This window comes from Acipenser ruthenus, chromosome 29, assembly GCF_902713425.1.
Source record: "Acipenser ruthenus chromosome 29, fAciRut3.2 maternal haplotype, whole genome shotgun sequence".
NCBI lineage: Eukaryota > Metazoa > Chordata > Actinopteri > Acipenseriformes > Acipenseridae > Acipenser > Acipenser ruthenus.
Window position 1 is genome coordinate 17,501,110 of NC_081217.1, and position 27,017 is coordinate 17,528,126.

The 27,017-nt window shown below is 42.4% G+C and overlaps 1 protein-coding gene across 2 annotated transcripts in view; it reads right to left on the reverse strand.

Moving 5' to 3' along the window:
* Positions 1-27,017, reverse strand: part of LOC117428804 (plexin-A2) — a 144,590-nt gene that overhangs the window by 42,736 nt on the left and 74,837 nt on the right. For both annotated transcript variants that reach the window (XM_059004315.1, XM_034047745.3), the window contains exons 5-12: positions 19,233-19,333; positions 13,887-14,010; positions 11,993-12,146; positions 8,997-9,093; positions 7,669-7,783; positions 6,623-6,823; positions 5,893-5,989; positions 5,319-5,509 (exon numbers count right to left, since the gene is read on the reverse strand). In XM_059004315.1, coding sequence (XP_058860298.1) covers positions 5,319-5,509; positions 5,893-5,989; positions 6,623-6,823; positions 7,669-7,783; positions 8,997-9,093; positions 11,993-12,146; positions 13,887-14,010; positions 19,233-19,333 — 1,080 coding nt within the window. The remainder of the gene's footprint in view (positions 1-5,318; positions 5,510-5,892; positions 5,990-6,622; positions 6,824-7,668; positions 7,784-8,996; positions 9,094-11,992; positions 12,147-13,886; positions 14,011-19,232; positions 19,334-27,017) is intronic.

The window sequence follows — 27,017 nt, forward strand, 5'->3', positions numbered from 1 at the left end:
CGGAAAAACACTGGAAATGGATAATCAATTCATGTTGACTTTACCCTTTTCCCATTAAAAAATAAAACCTGCTGCTGGGCATTGTCCCGCCTTCCTGACTTGTATCGATCATTTATTCGTTCTGAATACCTTAAACCCGCCCCAACTACTGAGTGACATTCCTACATTTCGACTGCAGACTCCGCTTGCGAGATTTAAAACGAGATTACAATCAGGAATGGAGGCTTGTTAGCAGGATTTAAAGCTGTATTACAGTTAAGATACAGAGGACTTAAAACAGAATTGTGGCGAAATGTAAAAAAATGCCTACACACAAAAACCCCAGAAGAATGTGCTCGTGACCATCGGGATTTGATTGTGTAAGACAGCAAAAGGAAAGAAGGTACAAGTACTGTCAAGTTATATACATATTTTGACAGAAAAAAAAAAAAAAAACGCTCAACCATTTTGGAAAGTAACTGAAAACACTAATTTCATACAGAATATCAAAAACGATAGCCCCGAAAAAACGATTTACATAAAAAAAAGCTCAAAATAAGCACTGAAAAATACAATTAATAAAACCCAAAAAACAGAAGCCCTAGTTATAAAGCATGATATTAAGGATATTAGGCCATACATAATAATACCATACTATTTCAAACTAGCATATAGAAATGATATACATGGCCACCATCAGCTACATTCTGTTATTTAAGATAATAAAACACTATATTGCATTAACATTTGATCTTATACAGAGTAATCCATCCATTGGGATTCTTGCATAATGCACAGTGCCACCTGGTGGCCAAATGCTTTAACTGTGGCACAGTTCTTACAGGAAAAATCCAATCTGATGGCCGACGCGAGACTGAAGCAGTCACCCCTAGCTGTGTAAAGACACCCCATAAACTAACACTCCCAACTAAAAGAGCTTGACTCATCAGCCTGTACTGGGCTCCAGCGCTTTAGACACTCTCAGATCTCATCCATGAGATTAACAGATCAGCTTTATCTAGGGAGGGACAGAAAAAAAGAGAGGCTGATCTCAGCAGGGGCATGACATGTATCCCTCTCTCTCTCTCTCTCTCTCCCCCTCTCTCACCCCCCTCCCCCTCTCTCTCCCACCCCCTCTCCCCCCTCTCCCTCTCCCCCTCTCCCTCTCTCCAGCTGCTCTTCACAAACACAATTATTTCCTCTCCAGACTGACTGTTATTCTCTGCGACATTGACCCCCTTTAGCAGTTCGTTCCAGCTGACGCTATATAAATAAATCTTGTAAATAAATTAAATTGAAGATCAGACACCAGCGTTTTCTCCTGCATTTTTCCCCCCTGCATTCTACTTGTAATGGAAATTTGGGGATGCGCGCACCCATCTCTAGAGCCAACATTTTTCCACTCTCTTTTTTTTCCTTTAATTGGAATGGTTAGCCGCAGTTGCTGTGAATTCTCTCCTGTGCTGCAAAGCTGACAAATTGCAGACAGGAGAGTGGTTTTCAAGCCTGTATCATCTGCAGTCACATGCCTTTTAAATACATATTTCATTACAAGCTTTATTTAATATGATTTCCAGTCCTACTGGGGGTTTACGCGTCTTTAATATTCATGTGACCTTATGAAAAAGCATAATTTAACTGAAATATAAAAAATGTATAACATACATTTCATTTTAAATACATACGCATCTAAATGCAGGAGCCCTATCAATGATTCCGCTAATGGCAACCTACAATTCCAATTAATAATTCATCATGTAGTGTTTACTGAAAAAGAAAGCGGGATTTTCACGACAAAAAACAAGTACAAATTTAGTCTGGCTCACTGGGGACCGTGGTTTTTAAAAACAGTCTGCAGTGTGATGAGGAAAATGGTTTTCAAAATTCTTAACACTCTCGTTTCATGGATTTAGTCTGATTCAACAGTGAAGACTGCACCCTGGCACATATCCTCACACCTTAACCCTGTCCATCTACCCACAGTACAAACATGCCCATTTATACCAAATCTACTGTGTATGTGCCCACGCTCCTGCCAAGCAAGCACTGCAGTGCCATCATGTTTAGGGCTCCTTCTCTCTCTGTTCTGTGTACCACTCAATCATTCACTAACATGTTTTTCTTATGATACTAAAACTTTAATGCAACGTTGGGACTCATGCTGGTATCATTTAATTTAGTTTAAAAAAACCATGCAAAACAGAGCGAACCTTTAGCAGACAGAGAGCTTGCATTACCGCTTCGTGCTCAGCACTGGTGCTCTCCCTATTACACTGGCACTGAGAGTTCACACATCATGAACTAGAACTGCTGATGAACACGCAGATAGGGACCCGCAGGGACAATTACGGGGCACTGGGGGTGGGTTCTGTAACTAAGCGTGTGATCTTTGCAACGGGCAGCACGGTTTCACTGAGTGAGATTCTAATCTGGCTCTTCCACAACCCAGGGGCTCAATGGAGCAGCTACACCGAGTCTGTGCCATACACCTTTAAATACGCACCCATGATAATCATACTGGCTGCTTTTAAAAGGAAGATTAAAAATACATTTTTATAACTGAAACATAGAATTGTGTAATGTATTTTAAAAGGGAACATGTATCATCCTATTTTACACAGTTTCTGTTATTTATTTTTTTTTATAAATGATGTACATCGTCTCGCTGCTTTTTAAAGCAAGGTTATTTTTTTAAAATTATTTTAATGTATGCAGTTTAAAAGGGGTATTTTATCATCTTTTTTTTTTTTTTTTTTACTATTTTTCTAAATTAATTTGTATATTATACCTTTTTGTTATTTTGATCTGAAAAGCGCTTTGAGGCAATTTATCGTGTAAGGCGTTGTATGAGAAATAAAAATGGATTGATTTGTTGATTGATACTGTAGCGCGATAGGGTGCTGGCAGGCCAGCTAATGGAATAATCACCTGTTTGAGGTGCCTTCATTGTGTCTCTGTGTTTCACACACTCATAACTAGCTCTTTACGCATCCTACTGTAACATGAAATGTTTGCTAGGCTACATTGACAACCATGGTAATCTTTGTGTTAAATAACCAAACACATGACTAATAAAACGCACGCATAATAATAATAATAATAATAATAATAATAATAATAATAATAATAATAATAATAATAATAATAAGATATTATAATTGATCATATTTCCAATCCTAAAACCCTATTTTTTTCCTTTGTACTGTTTAGCTGCACACGCACAAAGGAAACTGACTCTCGTGTCAAGCTCTCAGGTCTAAATAGAGTGTGAGCCACGACTGTGAACAAGCAGGTAATTAAGCTATGATGTGCGGCATGCCCTTTCAGACAGATACCTTTGTAAAGTTGTGGTCCCCGTGTCTGTGAATGCTCAGGGATTACTGTCCTGCTCTCCCTCTCGAGAGAGAGTGTGGGAGGAGGATGGGAGAAGACAAGAGTCATCTCCTGTAGGACTCGAACTCAGCCTGTGATATAAACCTGCGAATCAATTACGAGCTAAATTACCTTGCGTTTTTAATTAGCACTTGTGCACTGGGGCACAGAAACCAGCAGGGAAATGAAAGAGAGAACGACCATTAAACAAAAAAAATCATACGATCGATCAAGTGCTCACGGAGCCCAGGTTAAACACAGTGCAGTGGTGTGTTACCAAATGTAACGGATGCAATGTCTGAGTTTAACTTGGGCGCCATTAGGAGAAACAAACTATAGATTATTACAAAGTGCAGCCACTTTTTTTTTATATGGCCAGAGTAAAATTAAATACAAAGGGTGTTCTTAAATCGATAGCTAATAAAATTCAAAAAGCCTGACTGAGAGTGATCTTCATGACGGACTCTCTAAGTTGCATTAATATAAGGAGCTGTTTGAGGCTGGATTAGGAGTTGTTATCAAAGGAGACAGGGGTAGCACACTGCGGTTATCATATGATTCTGTGTACACTAGGACAGTTTAGAACAGTTCAGGCTTTTCACCTCATACCCCAGTGCATTCTGGTAAGTGTAGTCCTGCTGTGAAAGGTACCTGAGACAGGTAAAACATACCAGAATGCATTGCGATGTGAGTTGAAAAGCCTGAACTGACGCAAACTGTCCTGGTGTATGGAGTCATAAGGTAACCTTATATCGAAGATACTTTCAAGTCTGAAACAATTTTACATGCTCTACATACAGACAAAAGAGAGTAAAGTGTGTTAAGACTCCACCACCTGTTCAGTTCATAGTGGTGTTGACCCCCAGTGCCCTGACACACACAGTACTACGGAGCAGTTAGTTGAAGCACAGCCCCCCCACACACCCTGCAGTAGTCCAGGGTTGAGTTTTTTTTCCCTACACGACCAGAAGGGCACAAACTCTTATCAAGGACTTTGTAATTCTGGACATCCAGACCCTCGGGAAGGACAAGGCCTGCGCGGATTGGAGGATCGCCGGACTTCAGGACGTGAAGATGGAATGAAAGAAAAAACTGGAACCGCTAGCTCCTAGGAGGGGGACTACGGGGCACCGCTAAGCCTTTTATTTATTTTGTCATGCCAGCATTCCGCCCTTTTTAGCTGGCATGACCGTTTTTGAACAGTGCCCTGGTTTTATGTAGTCTTTTTGTTTCAGTTTTATGGACTTTTATTTGATTTATTTTGAATGTTTTATTTGATTTGGTTTTGTTTTGTTTTTTATGTATCTAAAAGATTTTTAATGGCAACTATTAAAAGTTGCATTTTAAGTGTTTTAAAATTTTAGAATTTTAACTCACTGTTTTACACACTGTCCCTTTTCCCCTGTCCCTGTTTTAGTTCTATAGTTTTATTGTTCTGTTTTATGTTCGCCTTTGAACTTTTTTAGAGAGCACTCCCCGGCCCTCACAAGCACTGTTTTTTTATAGATGGTTCTTTTTTTCCAGTCACTTTTAAAGCAGCACAAGTTTTATCATGTTGATTTTAATCTGTGTCTGTTTTAACCATGTACAAAGCACGATTGTCTTGGTGTTTTTAAATGTATTTTAAATGCTTTTAAAACAAAATGTATGTCTGTATGCATGAATGTCATCTTTAAAAGAAATGTAAAATGAATGAAAAAAGAATGGGTGTAAATGTAAAAGAAATGTAAAATCTCAATAAAAGAGTATTTTTTTTCCCTACAGCCAGATTCACATGCCCTTGTAGCCTTCAGAGGAGTCTGCACTGCTTACTTAAGCATCGACTCCCACGTATATCAGCTGCAGTCTCAAAACCAACAAGATATGCCTTATGTGTTTATTGATTTAAAAAACCCCCAAAACAACCAAAGGAACATTGATATCAGACAGCCGTGAGCTCCTGGACAGTGCTGGGAGTGGTGGCTCACCTCTGTGATGCGCGGGTTGGTGCACTTGACGTTCTTGCTGGACAGGTCCAGCCACTGGTTGGCAAGTGGTGTGCAGTGTTGGCGCAAGGTACACCGTCCCTCCCCACTGCACCAGCCACACTCGAACTTCCTCTCAGCCTTCAGGCACAGTCCACAGCTCTCCCGCTGGGCTGCACACTTGTACAGGTGCACTGTGGGAGGGGATGGAGGAGTCGCGTCAATATAACAAACAGCAGCCTTTCACCTTTACAGGCATCTGAACAGAGACACACACACGCATGCATGTACATACGTGTTCAAACCATGTAAACATTGAGCTTCTTCACTAAACTTTAACTACTTTGTTTAAGATTTTAAGATGTTCACAATCCTTTTCTTCTTGATCGTATGAGTCTTTAACAGTCTTTAAATAATGTGCAAACTGAAAACTGCCCTGGCTTTGAATTTAAAATTTTAGAGGCAATCCCGGCAATAATCAGGGTTCTATGTAAAAAACACAAATAAAGATTCAGTAAGATTTAATTCATATGAACACTTTAAGAGCAAGGAGACACAGGTAGGCGCAAGCAGTTACCTTTAATAGTCTCTGGATTGTCAATGATGAAATTTCCATTCCATACCACAGAGAAATCCACCGCCAGGTCACTGATGTCCATCCCCTCATAAATGTACTGAATGGAGAAACAACAGGAAAAAATAACTGGATGCTCTTTTATATGTGTTATTGCTTATCTTATCAATCAATCATTCATTCAAATAAATAAATGAGTGTGGATGTACCATGCTGCTCCTGTATCACAGGTGAATACACAGCTAGGGCCAAAAGATTAGCACCACACTATAGAATGACCTCATTTTGCTTCAGAAAGTCGAATGAAACCTGCTGAATAATGTTACGTTAACATTATATATACTGTTTTGTAATTATCCATATGCTTATCGAAAAACTGACAAATGTGACATTTTGAAATCTAACATGAAAAACGGTACTACAGTTCTGGCTTCCGGTAGAATTTTGCAATATCATGTTGTAGTTTCTTTGATTACATTCTGTTAAATAAAGAATCTAAATTATGTTCATATATATACATATACATTTTATTTTTTAATTATGTCTCAATCCTAAAATTCTAGGTGATGCAAAATGTTTGGCCATCGCTGTAAATGTTTAAATAAATGTGCATGGGGGTTGACTGGCGTGCTGTTCTGGCACTCTGGAGCTGCAGGATTGATCCTAGTGATATTTCTCAATGCTGAGGTGTAGAGGAGTCCTCAGTGCTGAAGGTGTGGAGATGCCCACGTACCGAGCTGTTCTGGCACTGCACGCTGGAGCTGTTGAACCGCAGTGCGGGGACGCGGTGGCTGGTCCCCTGGATGTCCAGCACACACTCGTAGCCCCGCTGGCCGGACTGCGGCTGGGGCAGGTTCCGTGCCTTCAGTGTGATGGGCTTCACCTCGCCCACCGGGATCAGGATCTGCTCTAAAGGCACCAGTTGTGGGCAGTCCTGCAGACAGACAAGGGGGTGTGAGGCAGAGAGTAAACCACGCTCTCTGGCACCCCATACTTTGCATTTGCCCAAAGGCTGTCAATAATGTGTTTCAATAATAAAATCCTCAGAGCGCTTCTGAAACTCATTATAGATTTGATCAGCAATACTCTCCCCACACCCCCCCAATTGCGTGCATACCCTTTTGAAATGGGAGTATATAACTGAGGATACGCACATGCAACAGGAAAAAAGATAGAAGATCAAAAAAAAGAGAAAGAGTGAAACAATGAACCAGAAACAGAAACCAGAAACAATGAACACTAGGGCTGATAATCTTGAGCCTTCCCTACTGGGATATAAGTTTACCCAGGACCTCTCTCAATTGGTCGTAGCCAACGCCCATCCCTGTGGGCAGGGGGAGCTCTCCTGCATGCTCTTCCCTCCTAACAAGTGATCAGGTTTATTTCAGATCAGCCGGGCAGTACATTCGGAGTGGAGAACGGAGAGTCAGATGGTTAAAAACATGTTCGATCTGTGGGAGGAAGCTGCGGATGGGCTCTTTACTACCGAGCAGTCTTGCCAATAGAGAGGGAGAGGGATGCGCAGAATTAAACTGAGATAGAACTTACAACACTGCTGCTGCACAGATAAATAAATACGTACTGCAGAGACCAACAACCACAGAAATACACGAGAGACACACAGATAGGTATATAGACACTGACTGATATACTTATATATACTGTAGCAAGAGACTGACAGAGGGAGAGCCAGAGAGGCAGACCAAGAGACAGCCAGATGGAGAGAGAGACAGCCAGAGACAGACCAGGAGAGAGACGGTGTGGAGGAGCAATGGTTACCTCTGAGGAGTTAACTCTGCCCTCCTGGAAGGAGCAGCTGGTGGGGTCGTGGGTGCACAGATTGCGGTATTTACACCAGTGGCAGTGGAAGGCACTGTTCACACAGGACAGGCAGCTGCAGAGACAAGGAGAGGCACTCAGTCAACACCACCAGCACACAGCTAGAGTGGTGACAAACTACAGATGCTTTACAAAATAATAATATAAAAAACCTACAAGAATGTTCAAACCCTGGTCAGCATTCAAGATCATAAAAGAGTTTTTCAAATTGTTTCTTGTATTATTATTTCTTATTAGTTTGAATTATCCTCCAATTTCCTGCACCGGGTGTGCAAACATGCACGGAACATAAACGCTAGATCCGAGCAGGGGGCAGCTTTCTGGAGTGGATTTCTTTAATCAATTATTTAATATAGACAGACAACTCGGCCCATCAAGCCGTGACCACAGACAGGCTGTAAACGCAGTCTAGGAGCTCTGTGCAGCTCTCAGCCTCCAAGGTTTCCTGGGACAGACGCTGTGCTAAAATGCTGAATCACTGGAGTCTGTGTGCCCAGTGCAGCAATTTGAAAGGAGAAAAAGAAGACGAAACAGCTGCTTGTGGGTTCCTGGAAACCTCTGTAAGGCTTCATTAAATTATGTATCAATGTTTATAATTATATATTTATAACATCAGAGCGATGTGCAAACAGTAGCACAAATCTGCACAGGCCAAAGTGGAGGAGTTAGGCAGAGCTCAGTGTCCTTGCTGGATCAACCGTGTGAGGCCTGCATGGAGAATACTTAGCCCTGCTAGGTTTTGCACATCAGGCATAGAAGACTGGTAATGAAGGGGTTTAAAACTTTTAGGCTTGATAAACACTGACAGTAAGATCATTTGAATCGCATTGGCAATCTACAAAACTCTGGAGGTCTCTGCCTAAATCTATGGAGAGATTTCGTGTCAAAACCACTAACAGCTTCCCACATCACGTTAAACATTTACCCCACAGTTGCAGCGATTAATTAGCAAGTGCATTCATTAAGTAATGCTACTTTTAATTAAGGAGGGATCAGGCGCAAAAGGACAGTTACATTAGCCGTCTAAAGGTTAAATCCACAGCTGCAGAGATTCTTGTTTGCACAAGCCTACTCTAATTAATTCTGTCCATTTGGGGTTTCATAATGCAACCCTCTTGGGATGCTTTTCCGAAGAAAAAACTACAGGTATCTAAACTGTGTCACGCTGTAACTAACGGGCTCAAACTTAATTTGCAACAACAGCTGAAGGTTTGATGAGAAAGCAGGACAGAGCAGAGGATCCTGGGAGACACGGCCGGGACTCTTACAGTGTGTGGACGCTGCAGTTGTAGAATTTGAACTCGGTGCTGGCGAACATCTGTCCCGTCTCCTTGGAATTCAACCGGAGTTCAACTCCAAACCAGTCTGGAAAGCAAAGCAGAGAGAAAACACAGTGGCAGCATTGCACAGAGAAAACACTAAAAAGACATGAGTGAGGTCTGGGTTACTTGTGCAGTTGTTAGTCTTTCCTGTTTCTCTTGTTTCCATCGCACTCCCAGAGACAGCCTGCTAGGGCAATATGCATGTGGCCCTCTCTGCATCTAGGGTTGTGGTGTGTGTTCTGAAACAGGGAGGGAGGACGTCACTGTGGTGTAAAGTTTGCTGGAATTGCATGAGCGGGGCAGGGATCTAGATGTATGGTATGTGTGTTTATACCTAAAATAAGAGAAAGTGACTGGGCTGAGGTGATCTAACATCAACATCAATTCACACCATGCTGTACACTTCAGGTGAGGTGCAGTGCAGACTCACTCAGAACACAGAGCACAGGCTGCAAGTGGATGTGTATACTGAGTGGAGTGTTTCAGTTTGTAGCCTGTTCCCCAGTAGAAGCCTGGTGCGAGGTGTGATATCTAACAGTAGCTTGTGCATCCCACCTGTGAAGTGCATCACCAGTACTGGTTTTCACTTTACCTTGAAGGGCAAGGAGCAGAAATAATACATTTCCAGGTTTGTTTTTGCTTTAGTGTCAGTAGTTTTTCATGTGTGTATTTTTTTTTGCATGCTGCGTTCAGTATGTGCTTTGCTCTTGATTTCTTTTCTGGAATTACATCTCTTGGTACCAGATCTTTGCTACCAAAACGGAAATCAAAAATATTCAGGACCTGTTTGCAGCGGAGAAGCCCATCCTTGTTCTGAGACCGATAAAGAAGTGAAGTGTTAAACCAGAGGCCATATGCTCCTGATGTCTTGTCTCCCACCACTCACTAGGCAGCGGGCAGCAGACTCTGCTTCTCCAGCCAATTCACTGACGCAATGCGCTGGACACCCATCCAAGCGAGGTAACAATGCTATTGAAAATTTCATTGACAGTGCAGCCTTGGCAGCACCAACACCAAGGACATACTGTACTGCTCAAAAGTCTGCTCAGTTCTCAATCAAAACCCAATGTTCGTCCACTTAAAAGAATAGTTTCAGCCACCATTACTTGAATTAAATAGTGCCCACCGAAAAAGCAATTTTCATTCTGTTTAGAAAGAAATAACAAAACTGCTCCATGTTACATAACTAGTAAAGGTGCCCCCTGGAAGCAGAGCCAGCTGTCCGGCCAGGGGTCTGTGCGGGTGTATGACTGCGAGCACCAGTACCAACACTGCCAAGACTGACCACAGTGGGGCCGGCTGGTCCGGACAGCCAGCACCTCAATCCAACAGAAACAGGTCTGAGGTTCTCAGAGCGTAACCTTTGAAAGACTAAGGGCTATTCATTCCTATTTAAATGAGAGCTTTGAGGCAGGCAACAGAGCCCCCCACCGCACACACATGGGCATGTGCTACTGTTAACAGACTGCAGAGTGTGGGCAGCTTGGTGGTGTCAGGAGGGCAGGGAGAAAGCCAGCAGGGCAGAGAATCGCCTTGTGTCGTTTTGCGATGCTGTCCAAGTGGAGCCGGCCTTCGGTTCAGTCAAAATCTGGGAGTCAGGAGAAACACTTAATGATGTAGTGGTCCTACCTGCTTCAAGTCTTGTCAAAACAGATGTATGCTTGAAGCAAGATCTCAAACAGGACAGCTGTCAAAGAGTTCTGATGATAATGGGTAGAACTGTAGCAGCACCCAACAGTGACACGTAATGCAATAGCAACCAGAATCAGCACCAAATTATACCTCATCAGTGTGCTGGAATTACTTCATATCTGGTCAGCGAGCAATCTCAGTTCAATCAGCTCTGATCAGAAGAGACTGGAGGTTTTGAAGTCCCCAGTCTTGTGCTCTTGCAAACTTGTGTGACTTTGGTCTATGGAGGAAGGCTCTGGAGTGTTTTGTCTCAATAACAGGGTTATTTTCCTGGTTACGCTGGGAATGCAGTAATCAAACTACTGCTCAGATCGACTTCACTTTTCAGTTAACATCATATCACTTGCATCCTCGGGGGGAGGTAGTTCTGGAGCGGCTCAGACTTCAAATCCTTTTCCTTCGCTCATGGAAATAGAGGGCTTGTCAGGTGCTGTCGAGACTGAAAGACTCCCCATATTCATCCTGGGGTAATGAACGGATACTAGATTGCTGTCAAAAAACCGTACAGTACCCTGTAAATATACGTGTTTTAAATGAGGCTGTACTCTGTTATATAGGCACTGGTTGGGAGCCACATACAGCAACTGACAACCACCTTTTTCATACAATACTTTTTCCTACACTGCTTCAAGAAGGGAAGTAAATTATGGATCAATGCACTCAGTTGCTGCAGGCAAATGCAATACAATAGCCACCCAGCACTGATTTCCATTTCACATACAGCTGAAGAGGTACACATTCTGTACAGATTGTAATGACTTCAAGTCGAGTGCAAACACATTCCTTATTTTGCAATTTGCAGCTGTCCAATACAGCAATCTGAGAGTTTTTTTTTCTGGCTGTCTGGGTCCTTACATGGGTTAAATTGCAGACTGGATCACGCTAGCTTGGGAGCCTGCCACTCACATAGGGGTTAACAGAGTCGGGAGTGCAGGAGGTAATTACATGCAGCGAGTGTCAGCTGTATGTACACAGTGATAAAAGAACAGATGAAACAGAGGAAAAGCAACAAAGAGAAACACGATTCAGATAGCCGGCACAAAGCTCTGATCGCTGTAAACGTGTTTCTGCTGTTCTGGTTGCAGGACCAGTTCACACTGACTGAAGACAGGAAGGAGCTTTAGAATGGAGGGGTGTGTAGTGATTGTAAACTGAGCCTCTCATGGTGCTGCCCTGGTTGTGTGTGTGTATGCGGGGGAGAGGGTGGGTATGCAGAGTTGTTCTGGGTGCAGTGGGCGACCTGCCCTCACCTTGATCGTTTGGTATCAGCGGCACATCTTTAGCCGATGGTGAAAGACAGAGGATTTGATTTCTAGACACTTGGCCTTCCACCTCTGTTAAGTTCCCGAATGAGCAGGTCACTCCAGGGGAGAGATCCGGAACATCACTCACAGTCATGGTCAGCTGTGAAAGCGACAAATCAATAAATCAATCAATCAATTAGCAGTCATCCAGAATCTCGCAATGGCAAATTGATGTCATAACGAGACTTCAATGTCAAAACGGAGCTATGGTGAAAGACACTGTGATGTCACACAGCTGAACAATGGGGCTGGAATCAGCTTTGCACTGCCTTGTGACACTAACATGTAAAATGCAGTTAAAGTCATGTAAAAGGTAGTGCAGCAGCTCGGATAATGACAGATCGGTCAGATCAAGACCTCTTATATTAAGACTATTTCTACTCAAGAGTTTGAGGGGAGCTTTGTTTCTGTGTCACCTGGCATTATGGGCTGTTTATTTTCAGATGTTTATTACAACTTTTCCTTTTTTTTTTTTTTTTTAACTTGTCTAATTGCTGAAAAAAAGAGCTGTTTTTTTCAGGGATGGGTCTGCAACAACACATATTAAAACTAATGCATTTAATGTAAGCCTGCAAACCTTGGAAACAAATTAATATGTGTGCCATTTACCAGCTTTTGTTGAAATTTCTTGCAGCCAATTAAATGGACCTAATTACATCGTCTATGTTCTTTATTAAAGTACCGAAGTGGGCTGGTACTGTGCGTTTTACTATATCAGCTAATTGTTATTTCCTGATCCTACATAGTCCAAATTAATAAGGCAGCCTTTCTTCATTACATTTAGCTTGAAAAGCATTAACCTATTCCCTATTGCATTATCATATTTATCTCTCCCAATAGTGCTAGGATTTCACTTTACATAACAGTAATTGCTCTGCATGTTTCATAAAATTACCTTTTATTGAGCTAGGTTCTGTATTTCTTTTAATGGACAATCTGAATGACAACATCTTTAAAAAAAAATAAAAGTACACTAAACTAACACAAATGTGTGTCAATATTTATTTCTCTATAAAAATACTAAACCAGCAAACAATAAAAACACAGGTCTACAACAAATGTAGGAGTGCTGTGGACCCTAAAATTGATGGTCCGTGATTGCACTGCTCTGCATACACTAAACATGTTTAACACAGCTCTTTAAGCTAACACTGAAGCTATACTATGATGAACAAATGATCAGTGACAGCCATGAAATGCAGCAAAAAAACTGATTGGGACTGAAGCTTTTCATCAGTAACAGACCCTGAGGAGGGGGAAATGAATGACAAACGTCCATCTCAGACCTAATTAGACCACTACTGCTATAGTCCACAGCCCACTGTAATTGTTTTTAGTTGCTAACTGCCAGGGAACATCACTGCAGTAAACAATTATTAGGTGACACTGCCCTGTGATGTACGGCCTGGCATTGTTGGCTTGCCACAGCCTGATGCAAGAGATACTGGCGGACATCTTGTTTCTGTTGTGGTGTGTGACAGCTCACTAGGCTGGCTGCAGAACTCACTGAAGGCCCAGTTTCTTTCAACATTGTACAGTGATGCGAATCAGAAGAAAAAAAAAACCTGGACAAATAACGTTTGGCTTTTTGTTTTCCCTGAGATTGCGTGTTTGAAGAAAGGTAGGTTTGTTTCCTTTTGCTTTACTTTCAGGTTGTCTTGCATCTTCCTAGGTAATTTCAGTCAAAATGCACCACAGTGGCGATTTACAGAAACATTACAGTACCGATAATTCCTTCAAGTCCCTGTCTGTAGTTTTCATCGTATTTGGTCTTTAACTGTAAGTGAGTAATCTCCTGTGAGGTGCCAGCAGTTCCCTCCCCTCCTGTGTTCAGACTCACCGTCACGCTGTGCTCGGAGACGGAGATGCTTTCTGGCTGCACGACGATGCTCACGCACTGGCTGATGGTGTCAGCGAATCGGAACGGCTCCTCCGCTTGCTCGCACCTGTCCTTCCGAGAACACCTGTGAGGAGGAAGCTGTGTTTACGATCTGTTCATTTCCACAGGGCAGCCCTGCTTCTGGGATTGAAAGAGGTCTCTTTAAAGCAGCGACACAAATAAAGCACACTGAAATTTAAAAACAGATATATTTTCAAGAGCTTGGGTGAACCGTCGATTTTAAATTAAAAAAAAAACAAAAGCAATTTTAGCCCATCTAAAATGATTACCCTTCAATTGCTAATCTTGCGCCTGCTCGTGGCATAATTTGAGGTTTACTTCATATGAATTTATCAAGAATTCACGTACGAAAAATTGTGTTCTTACGTCCAAGACTCATCAGCATTTCTCTAATAATACCTGTCACTCTAAGGGATCAATAAGCTCATGCGGCACTGAGATCTAATTGTTCTAACCACGCCCGCTCCTGAATGACTTTTTGACATTTCCGTCGATCCCCCTTGCTACCAGCTTCTTTAAATCCAATTTAAAACACAGTTCATCACGAAACAACATGAGAAAGAAAAGGCCCATTCCCCAGGGATCATTCCAATGAGCCCAGAGCGCTTTCCAGCCCAGCTCTCAGAAGCATGTTATTCTCTGATATTTACCTTAATTACTGTATGGTCTTTACATTTATTGGAGACTCATTGCAGGGGACCTGTTTCATCTTTGTCAAGAACGCGCGTTGCAACGTTTAAAACCCTGCATCATGAAATTAGCACTGCCCCCTCTCATTACACACCCACAGCATGAGTTACAACATAATCTCTGATATTGTGGAACGCTGGTATATTTTAAGTGGATTCCAATCACATTAAATACTTTGCCACGAACCAGGCCTGACAATGCTGTGCTGCTCCAAAGGAGTCTGGTATATTAGTGTTTACCAGCTGCTAGGCAGCTAGGGTATTGATTCAGTTCCCTGCCCTCTGTCTCTTATTATCTTCCAAGCAGAGCCTTCCCTCTCTGATCCTGGCCACTGACTTTAGCACAATCGATCTGTCAACAACTCATAAAAGGAGAGGGTTGATATAAGCTTTATGGTTAATCTACTTCTCGAGTGCAGAACATGCACACAAAGGGGGTCCTGAGGTGTGCAAGGTGCTGACGGCACTGCTGGTGCGTTGTGTGGCACCGCCAATGCCAAGTGCATCAAGCACCTATTGTAGCTGGGCTGTGGATTCACAATAACAGCGAAGTACTGGGACTATAAAAAAGACCGTTCCGGAAGAAATTGCTGGCCAGTGTTTGAAAACAAAAGGCTTTGTGGCGAGACTAAATTAGAATGAACTGTTCACTAAGTTCATTATTCATACTTGCGCCAATGGTCCTCTGGGGAATTTGAACGTTCAGCTGTAGTAATGCTGTGTTGTCTCGCCAGGTCTCGGAAGCTAAGCAGGGTTGGGCCTGGCCAGTGACTCTTCTGTCAGGATGACAGTACTGCGTTTCCCCTATACCCCGACTTGGCCAATCAAGCACATTGTATTTAAAGCAGCGTCCAGCAGCTCAGCGGATGGTTCTGATGTCACTGCCAAAGCCACAAAACAATACTACTGAAAAAACACAACAAAAATACTGGTTTAAAAAAAAACACAGGCAGAGAGACTGTCCTTCAAATCAGCTACACCCCTCTGAGTAAGTGTCTGTGATACAGAAAAAGGTCACCAAGCTTTTTAATTGTAGGAGTTTCAATTCTCTCTGGGGGTCATTCATTTTCACCCTCCCCAATGAGAATATAGACCCCCCTCTCTCAACCTCCCCCAAATAAGCAATCACAATACAAACTACAGAAAAGTAACTGTGCTGAAGACTACACCAAGCCACTGTTCATGTTCTCTCTGACCTTGCCAACAATTACCCAGATGGCCAGGGTTTGGCCTGACATTAAATGGGTATTTTCAACTTGGAAAGGTGGTTCAGTGTTCCCTCTCCGGCCATTTAACCCTGCTCTGTTCTGCCCTCTCTCTCCCCCAGCTCAGAGCTGCTGAATACTTTATAAAGGGAAACGACTCAACTCCTGACACACGGAGCCTCCAGGGAGCACACATGCCTTCCAGCAAGACAAAGCCTAAATATTGATACACTAGTAATTGCACAGTGTACAGTATATAGGGCACTCACAGTGTGCAGGGGAGAGGCCCAAGGACACTGAGACCCTCTATGGGCTTGCATCTTCCAGTGCAAGCCCATAGAACACAAAGAGTAAATGGACTAAAATCCAAGCGGTTGTGTACCCATGGGACTAAGGGCTTATTTACATATGCTCACACCATGTCGGCAATCTAGAAGCCAAAATTCAAGCTTTTCATAATGATAAGCTCCTTCTGTTGCCGGAACCTCCCATTTAATACCCTACAGCACATGGGAGATGTCAAGCTACCCGGCTGTTAAACCAGGACTGCAGTTTCAATTCTATTCTTTTAGTGGTAAAGCTGCACATCACTTTTTCACCATGCTCCCTTTATAAAGTGGATTACCCCAGTAATTGTCCCTGCTGTAATGACCCCAGGGTGCTGTACCATTGAATTTCTTTTCCTTATTTTTCCCCCTTTTGCTGCGCGCCACAATTATGCTGTCAGAAAGCAAGATTCTAATTCCACCCAATTGCAAAAAAAAAAAAGACTTACAGTGAATGGCGTGGATAGTACTTGACTTGAAGATGATTGCAGCGAGACAGCTCAAGAAAGCCGTTGCCTAATTCATCTTGGGTCGTCGCTGTGGTTTTCTCCTTTTATTTCCAGGGTACAATTAGTGTGCAAAAAGCATGCTGATTGCAGCTTTAAAAGGAGGCTAGTGGTGTTTTTAGGGGGTCTTTATCATATTTTCCGGATTGCTGGGATGAAACTTGTTTCTTCCTTTTGTTTGCTGAAAGGGGCAGGACCCTGTCTTTCAAACGAGACGTACAAGGGGAGAACACCCTCAGCCCGGCTGTCCTGCACTGCACAAATCAGGCTTTTGAAAAACATTTAAAAGATGTCGCAGCAGCACCCAAAGCACAGGCTAACACAGAGTTCAAAAGATCATCTCAACACGACTGCATGTTACATTAAGATAGTGCTATTTACGTGCATTGTGTTCTTGAGTGCATTTGTGAGCATCTCAAAGTATTCTCCTGCGTCAATACATTAAAATACGTTGAAGTGTTCTTGTCTTCTTCCTGCAGTAAACTATATCTTTACTGGCCATTACCAATGCCCTCCTGAAACCTGCCTTATAACTAGCGTGACAGATTATTCAATTGACATTAATTCGTTTAATTCGTTCAATTAATTGGTGTAGTTTTCTCCATGCCATAACTGTGCCAGTTGTATTTCATTGTATCATCTTTAATATTGGCCGAATGTATTTTTTTTAGGCTGACAGTTGCGAATCCATCACGGCTATGGTGCATAGTGAATATACAATATTTCATAACATCTTAGACACTGCAAAAAAAGCTGCAGGCAGCTTAACAGGATCATTTTATTAGAAAGCTAAATTGGTTTAATATTAATAGGCTTATGACTAATACAATACTATAAAAAAAATACTGTCTCTACTTTATTTGGATCTGAAGAGAAAATTAAACAATGTGAGACGAGCTCTTAGCTGCAGATTACACTGCTAAGCGCACAGTGCGAGCAGCTGTCATGGATTGAAATATCTAAGATCCACACATGTGCTTTAAACTTCTAGAATGAACAGTTTTCTGATACACTGGTGTTTTCAGGGGGGGCGCTGTGTCTGGTTTATATTATGACGTATAAAAACTTTTGGTTTATACTGAAAACGAAAACTCTGTACCGAATACTTTCTTAACCTGCAAATCAGAGCGAATCCCAGCTGTACAGTCTGGAGCGCTTCACCCAAGCCAAATAAATAATCCTGTTTCTCCTGGATCCTGAGGGACAGTGAATCATGACAGAGACTACAGCAGTTAAGCACTCATCTTGAAACCTGAACGCTTAAAGTAACACTAGGAGATTTCCATGTTGTTTCCAAAGAGCTGTTGTCTCCAGCCAGGGTTGGTAAAACTTTTAAGCCACTGAAAAAGTGTTGGCACGGCTTATATTAATTCTGACGAGACCCTGGTTCAGCAATGCTGACCTCGCTTGTACTTGATCTGTGAAACTTTAAGAACCCAATAAATAATTGCAACCAAGCAGTTATAGCATGAAGTTACGTGACCCTTTGCACATCCATACATGCCAAGCGAGATCCTCAGAATGCATGTGGAATGGGGGATGCCTTGCACCAGTCAGTAGTGATGCAGCTGAGATGCAACAAGGCACTGTTGCTGTTTCTCAATTTGGAAATGTGATTTATTTAAAAAACAGTTCATTAACAACTGGAATTAAGACTTTTAAAATAACCGGCAGTTTCTTACAGTTTTGCCAGTTGACTGGAGCCAAGATGAATAACTGTTCTAGTTATACATGCTCATTAGTATGGAAGCTGTATCAGTGTGGAAGTAGATGCTGGATTTTTGGCTTCCCTGTGTTCTGGCCGATTTCCCCTTAGAGGTTCATAGTAAATGATTGGCAGCTGGCTGTGGTTTCTGGACTAGGAAGCCTGATCAGTTGGAATGGATAATAGGCTGTCATCTTTCGTATTATCTACCTCGCATGAAACATTTAAATTGGGCTGTGCTTTTAAAGTGCAGATCTAATCAAGGTTTCTTTTTTTTTTTCAACACTGCAAAGCTAATTTGAAATGATCTCAATGTGATCAACGTCAGCTCATGTTATGAATGGAAAACATGCCTGTCCTTTAAAGCAGAACACCATATGCGTGTATAAAAACGGATTCTTTTCCAATTAGGTCAGAAAAAAGTTTTTGTCCTGGTTCATTTGTCTCCAGACTGTTATCACTCACATAACACAGGCACAAAGAGACTGATGGGAGATCTCATTCCCTGTAATTCTAATGAAGACCTGCTAGGGGGCGCTCCACAACTCATTGCTCACTGTAAACCCAACAGTGGCAGAGTGATGCTGGAGTGCCTGTGTGTGTTTATATCTGCCCCAAGCTATGCCGTGTTCTAATCTCCCTGCCACACACAGACAATCAGCCAGCCCGTAGCACATCACATGGTTTTAACCTGAACTGGTACTGTATTACAGTGCTACACATGCATGCAATCAGTGAAGACATAGATTTAACATATTTCATATTTAAAGCCAGAGGGCCAAACTGGACTGTCCTCAGTGTCTTTGTAACCCCTCTCCCCCACTCTGCCTATTGCATTGCGAGGGCTGGACTCACATGTTGTGCAGCACACACCAGCCGCAGTGGGGGTCCCCCGAGCTCAAGCACTCTCCACACCTAGTGTACTGCTCACATGATTCGATCGGAACCCGGGACACCTGCAACAGACAAGGGGACAGGAGCACACTGCTGTTACTGTGGAGAAATACCCAGCCACCTGCAAAACACTCCATCATCAGAAATCTGAAGAAGACTCATTTTCACATTGAGGATCATTACGATTGATAAAAAAGATCACTCTCAATGCAATTATCAGAAACTAAACCTTGAACCTGAAACCAGTAAGTGCAAAGGCAGAGACACATTTTCTTTTTTTTCTTTTTTTTTTGCTAGTTTTATAAATTGTTAAATTGCCGTACACTTAAATCTAAATACCCCTTTGTTTAAACCTTGCTGTAATGTTGTCTTTTGGTCTAACAAAATCCCAGTTTCAATAAATGAGCTCTCCAAAGAGTAGAACGGAGATAAATGTTTTAAACGACAGAGTGCTTTCCCAGCTCAATACTGAAACAATGCCAATGTTTCTTGGTTGCTTGAAGACAGCTGTATGATTGACACCAGCATCTGCCAGTAAAACAGAACAACTGGTAAGGTTTTCAACAGCTGGGGCGGGGCAAGTCAATAGAGTCCTTTCACTGACAATGACACCGTCGAGTCACATGGTGAGCAAACTGCATTGCACCCATGCTCAGTTGTGCAAAGTCTAATAAGGTAAACAGAATCTGAGGATTGGATACCAGGGTGTGAAAACGCACACACACCAGGAGAGAGAAGGAGTTTTAGCTCGGGAAGGGGAGGGAGAAGGGGAATGGGAAGGGGAGGGGGTTGCCTTCTTGGAGTGTTGCTTCCTTCACATCAGCTCCTATGCTTCCACATGGCATTGTCTAGAAGGTATAAAATGCTTGTAGAAAATAGAATAGATTGCTTACGGTCGTTCACTGCTTATAACGGAACAAAACGTTGTTACAGCAATTTATATTAGAGTTACAGTATCACAGTTTAATATTCAGGGGCCTCTGCCTGAAATAAAATCCCACAAAGAACCAATTATGATTCCATTAATAACATAATTCAAGCCTGGTGATTCTTTTTATTTTGCACTGTTCTTTGTGTTTTCCAAAAATGAAGTACAGCAGGGCTTTCCAATTCAATTATTTTCAATAACTGTATTAGTTATGCACTGGCACTTACAAAGTGCACAGATAGCCCTTGTGCAATAGGGTATTGCTGACAACAAGATCACTAGAGCTAACTGCACCAGCCCATAGACTCCCAGCTTCATTAGAAACACTTCTATATTTCTTTTACTGGTTAGAAATAATCATTTAGACAGGTCAGGAAGTGTACTGCTGGAAAGAGTTTTTTTTTTCAGTGATTACTTGTTTTTTCGTGTATTATTTTGCCAGTTGATCATCTGCAAGGTACCGTTGAGATGTGCAGGATTGCTAATGAGCTTTTTAAAGTTACTGCACCTTTCACCCCCCTGTTGAGAAACACAGCTCAATTACAACATGTGCTAATCAATCTCCCAAACAGGAACAGCTGTGCATTGTGTTCAAAGTTACCTGGCGCTGTGGAGGAAGGTTCATGTGTATTGAAGCGTGTGTGTGTGTGTGTGTGTGTGTTTTTATCATTCGTTGTCAAGCTTTGGAATCAAAGTGCTGAACATTTTCAAATTCATTTCACTGCCAGGCTGGAACTAAGCCCCCGTCGGTCGGTCGCTTGGGAAAGCTTCACAGCTTTTCAATCCCACCTATCGAGAAGACCGGATTCATCAGCAAAATTACAAATAAATAAAACATCAGCATCGTATGAAACCGCTCAAAAGCATCGCCTCAGTAACACAGTTCACCCAACACCCAGCCTTCTCGTTCCGTTAACCCCAAACTACCAAAACCAACTTCGGGGCAAAGCCTTGGTCTTCTCCATCCACCTACATGCTGACTGTGTTTCTTGGATATGTGCTAAACTACTCAAGCCTATACAAGAGCTCATACTGCTTTGTACAGTTCAGTAGAGAATGTCTCCCTCTAATCATACTACTACTATTGAGATCTGATAACTATGTTTTCCCACCTGTTCTCCCTCTGCCCCGAGCGGTCACCCCGAGACCCAGAATCAGAACAACAGACCCCACTGTCCCCAGCAGACACAGTTGTGTGTGTATTTGTGTGTGTGTGTGTGTGTGTGTATGGGAGGGGGGTCTAGCTCTGGGAAATTCATTAATGCTACCCAGGGTGAGAGGTCACAGACTATAAGCTTTTAAGCCCTTCTCAAAGGAGTAACCTTTTCACTGCCCCAAGGAAGGAAAACTAATGGTGTTTACTCTCAGAAGAGTCAGGGGATGCTCGCTGGGTTTTACTGTTGTCCCTAAAGAGCTAGCAACTGGCAAAGTGGCCACATGGTCACAGAAACAATCTAACAGAATATAATTAGGTACCTGCAAATGATAACAAGAATAATTACAGAAAAAAAGAAACACACACACACTAGGCTATATTTGCTAAGTTCTTTTTTAAGTTGAAGTTGTTTCCTGATTGTTCTTCTTATTGCAAGACAATACGCTTACAGCAAATAAAAACAAATACAAATGTGACCGGTCGCATCCGTTCACCTGTGTGTATTCAGATGGACAGATGACACTTGATGCAAACCATACCACCCTCTTTCCCAACATGGTCTACTGTTGCTACCCACCCAGTTCCAATGGTTTCAGACACAGGATATTCTCCATCCAGTCATAACAGTGAAACGATCAAGACAAACCTGTTCCGGGACGATGCACCTGTCACCCAACACAGGGCCCAGTCACTCCAGGGCTGTGATCTGCCCAACAATGGAGCTCTTTACTGGGGGAGAGAGAGAGAGGCAGCAGGGGGGGGGGTACACGGCTGTGTATGAGCTCAGGTCCAGTTGTCACACAGCAGAAGGAAAGAGGGGGGGTATTACAATATGTATTGCTTCCCAGAACCTAGACAGGGAACACAGCCCAGCGACAATGCAGCTTCAAAGCAGCAGGGACAACAGAGGGAGGTTTGCTCAAGGCTAGTTTACAGGTTTTCTTTGTCTAATGTATCCAATGAAGGCAATTACAGATTCACGAAAGGGGTCCCTGAGAATGTGTCGCGCCAGCTCCATGGGTGTCTGTCACTCTGCTATCCTCTTCACTCGGGTTTTAAATACACACAGGTGAGAGGGCACACAGGTACACAGGGACAAGTATGGTTTCTGGAGAAATGGTGGGAAAAAAGAAGATAAAAAGCTAGAACCAGAAGGACCTCTTGAAAAGAAAAAAATGTTCTGAAAAGTAATGTACTGTGGCTGCAGCTTAAAGAAACGCAGGACACTTTTACAGTTGCCACAGCGACAGGAGAGTAGTGACCTTGCTGTTGACCCCTAGGACAGCCTGTAAACAGTTGGCACTGCTAGTGGACCGTGTGGCTGAAAGGTTCAAGCAGAAAATCAATTTTTAATGTCTGTGGGGAGGGCTGGGGTGGTCCTCGCTATGTCACTGTAATTAAAGGTATCTATCATCCCACACAGGAGGCTACACAGTGCACCGAACTGAACATGTCATTTTTGATCCCCCGGTGTTTCCTAACTCATGAAAAGTCACTGTACCGATAACTTTATCACAGGACTTTTAGCTTTATGTTAACTTTGGTATTGTATTATTTTCTTCTGAACATTAAATGACAAATGAATCCAATGCAGACAGAATGCACAGGGTGCCCTGGAAAAAGAGGTCAAAGTATTTTCTAAACAGCAGTGTACCATCCTCCTAGAATCTATATGCTTGTTTGCATGTAGCAATGTTAATACTGTAAGTGGGTTGATAAATAAACCTTTTGGGGAAAAAAAATATCAGTACAAGTAATGCGTTAAAAAGCAGAATACTCAGATCCATCAGCAATTATCTATAACATTGTCATGAGATATTTCCGTATTTAATAATTAAGTACAACCGAAGAACCTAAAGATTGTCAACATAATTAAAGGGGGTCAGCATTGAAAGGCAAGACAGAGGTATGCGCTCCTTTAAATGCAATTACCTACATCCACCTACTGTAATCACAGTTTTATAACATGCAGAGGAATCTCAGTCAGATTGATCTATAATGAGGAATAATGAATGCTAAAAGTAATTAATCCAGAACAGCAGACAAGTTATCCGTTTTCTGGGTTTCATTTATTTTTTTGTAGCCACTAAGGGCGTCTGTGCAGATGTAACTATGTGTAACAATGTGTGTGTTTTCAATTAGCTGGATTGACTGATCTCTCTTGCAGATGCACAACGAAGCCCCACCCACACACACACACAGACACACGCACAGACACACAAACACAAACAAGACTTCAAACTCCATGCAATTAATCTACAAAAAAAAAATAGATAATTAAAATATTGAGCCAAAGCAGTTTGCAACAGCAGCTATCTCCCATCAGAAAGTGAGATTAACTTTAGTGTCTGCACAATGCAATATTGCGCTTACAGAACAGTAAGGGGCTTAGCTGTAAGAGCCCTTGATGCTGCGGAGAAGGCCACTGGGTTCAAGTTAAGCCCAGGATCACACAGGATACTGACTAAGCTTTGAACCAAGCTCTTTGATACAAAACCTGTGACTTGATATCAAAACTGAATTGCACCCTCCTCCCATTGCATTGGGTGGCTATTCGATGGTTTACTATGATCTTAATTAGTCCTACCTGAGCTTTTGGTTAATTAAGCCTTTAAGGAAACCTGGTATGACAAACTGCTATGCAGCAAGCCTCTCTTTTCTTCTGTGGACTAGCAGCAGACGGTGATAGATGGTGATGTGATTCGGTGATGTGAAATATGTCAAGCCGGACGCCGGCAGCCATTTGCAGCTTCTAAGAAAAACCACTGAGCATTGAGGAAGAAGCATGGCTTTTTGTTGAGAGCACACAGAGGGCTTGAGATTGCATGGGTTGAAATGAGGCTCCCATTGCATATGAGCCACTCCAGGCTCTTACTAAGAGTTTAATTAGACACGTCTGAGCAAATGACCTAGATAGGCTGTTTGACATTCTGCTCACAGGAAAACCTGGAATGGACCTAAAACTGCCATGCAACTGAAGTCTCATTTATACTCTGGTCTGCATGCTACATCTCATCTTCACAAAGTAGATCTCTTTCTATTGTAGCATACCTCTAACCTGCCGGTTATGTTTTTGTACAGTACCTTCACAATTATTTTGGGGAGTACACTGGCTTTACCTGGAGACCTGTGGGAGCTGTATCTATTCACAGTGTGAGCAGAGTGCCTTCAGGCATTGTTTCTAAGAAAGGAGCTATTGCCTTGGGCTGTTTATAAAAGTCTCCTGCTGGACAAATCCAAAATGTAAGATCTATGGGTACCTCATGTATTAAATTATCACAGTATGCAAGACTCCTGGAAGAAAAAGCAAATAAAAAACCACAGCACCCTTTTCTAAATATATATATATATATATATATATAATAGGTTATATATATGTTAAGAAACGAGTAAGAAATAACTTGCACTTAGAGCTCTTCAATTAACCTCCTGACCTTTTCGTTTTCAGCTTTAATATATTCGAGAAGAGCCTGTTTTATTTCACATTGAGGGACAAAAAACTAAACATATTTGGATGTCTTATAAGAATATACAGAGAATTTCCTCCTTTGAAATACTGTCCCTTGAAACATCAGTCCAGAGGCAAGACTGACAAGAGAGAGGGCTGGCGAGAAGGGCTCTGCTACAAACTCGACAGCTACAATAAGATTCATTGGGAGAAGATGGACTGAAAGCCTGGGCTTGCTTATTATTATTATTTGATGTAGTCTTGCTAAGAAACACAGTTGCCTGTGTCTGTGGTGGCAATGATCCCACTGGTCCATCAAGAGGAGCAACACTAACCCAGCTCTTGTTACAAGGCTTTGTAAGCACCCCCTTCCAGAAATCATCAATACCCACCTCTTCATGTGTGCCTTGGAACTCAGCCACCAGAGGGCAAAACCGATCAAATGATTTCAGCCTTTGCTACTCCCCTGGCCGTCTGCGGCTTCTATTCTCGTCTGTTCTCCCGGATTTATGACAGCGTTTCCACGATGATGGAAGCTTACACACTCTTAACAAGCTGGAGCACCTCAGTGAGCGCTCACACGGCGCCACTGGGCATAACCGTCACAGAGCACGTCGATTCCATCTGCTTTCATCCTCCCCGTACATCTACAGAGCCTCTCAGAGAAAAAAGTACAAAAGAAAGTAAGCAAACACAAATCGGAACAAATATTCGTCAGTGCGGTGCCTGTCTTCTTCAATACTTCAAAAGTAGAGAAATGACGCTCATCAAAGAGCATGCTTCCGTAATATTTAAGTGCGCTGTCACAGTTTGAAACAGGTGTCTCAGACACTCTAGTTCTCCAAGCGGAATTGGGCAACGCTCTCACGTTGAAATGTTTCTGACAGCTCACTTTACCAGACAGGAGGAAACGCTTTTCAAAAACAAATCTGACATCCGGATATTGAATCGTAATAATCCTGCTTGATGAACAGCGGTTCCCAAGAGTTATCACAAAAAATACTTATCATTTAGGAGGTTACATTCCGGTTTCAGACAATCCAGCAGAACAAATTATCTTGGCACCTATCAAGCCCAGCCACACCCAAATGCAAACAGAATTGATGCTGCACTGTACAGTATTCCAATCAAAGCAACAAACGGTACAAACTAGGTAAACATCCAAGAGGAAGAAGTGCTTACTTTGAAATGGGATGCCAAGGAGCAGTTTAGTGGAACATCACTGAATCAAGAAAGCAGAAAACCCAGCAAACTGGCAAATGAAGAGTCTGGGATTTAAGCAAACAGCCTGCAGCCAGGTCCACACGTGCACCAGCGTAATCCTAGCCTGCAAGCCAGCTATTCAGTCCTGGGCGTCCTTTGAGTGCAGACTGACTAGTATGTTCTTTTTTGACAACATAGAAAGGTCTGGGGAGTACAACTTGTCTTTTTAGTTATTTGTTTTTCTTCTTCCCTCAAACAAAAATGTCTAATTAAAAAAAAAAAAGCAAACTGGTTCACTGAACTTCATTCGAGACGAGAGGATCTTTCTCTCTTTGGAGTTAGCATTCAAAAGCAGGGGAGCCAGGGGGATCAGTCCCTTCCCCAACACTGAGCTCTCAACCCATTCTAATCTTGCTGCGTCTATGAATGGAAACGCAAAGTAAAGGGAAGGGTAGCAGGAGTCTGGGGGAGCACTTGAAAGGGGTATAATCATGCTTGCGGTTTGCATGCAACGCTGTGGTTATTAACTGCAAACAGGAATTAATTCACCTGCTAGCTGGGCCTCCTGAGCTCTCTGCACTCCACTTGCACTCTCTTGAAAATATTTGTGGAAGAGTGTTTCATGGTAAATCATTTCCATCCATTTGGATCTGCAATCCACATGAGGACTGAGGTGTATATGTCCATTAACACTGCTTCTATGTACAGTATTACATACAGACAGATCTGTAGGTGGCTTTGCTTTCCTACCTCACAATGGTAACAGTAGCAGAAAAGTATTGAATTTCAATGTAAAGTTGAGAAAGTTCTCTTGAATACCAGTCCTTACTATACTCAATGCTTTGTACATACTGTAGTGTACCCTTGTGCTGTTTTTCTGCAATTGATCAACATTTGTCTTAGAGATAGATATATAGCGATATAGATAGATAGATCAATCAATCTATCCATCTATCTATCAATCTATCTATCTCACAGCCCGCTGTTGGTTTGGGTGGGCTAGGGTGTAGA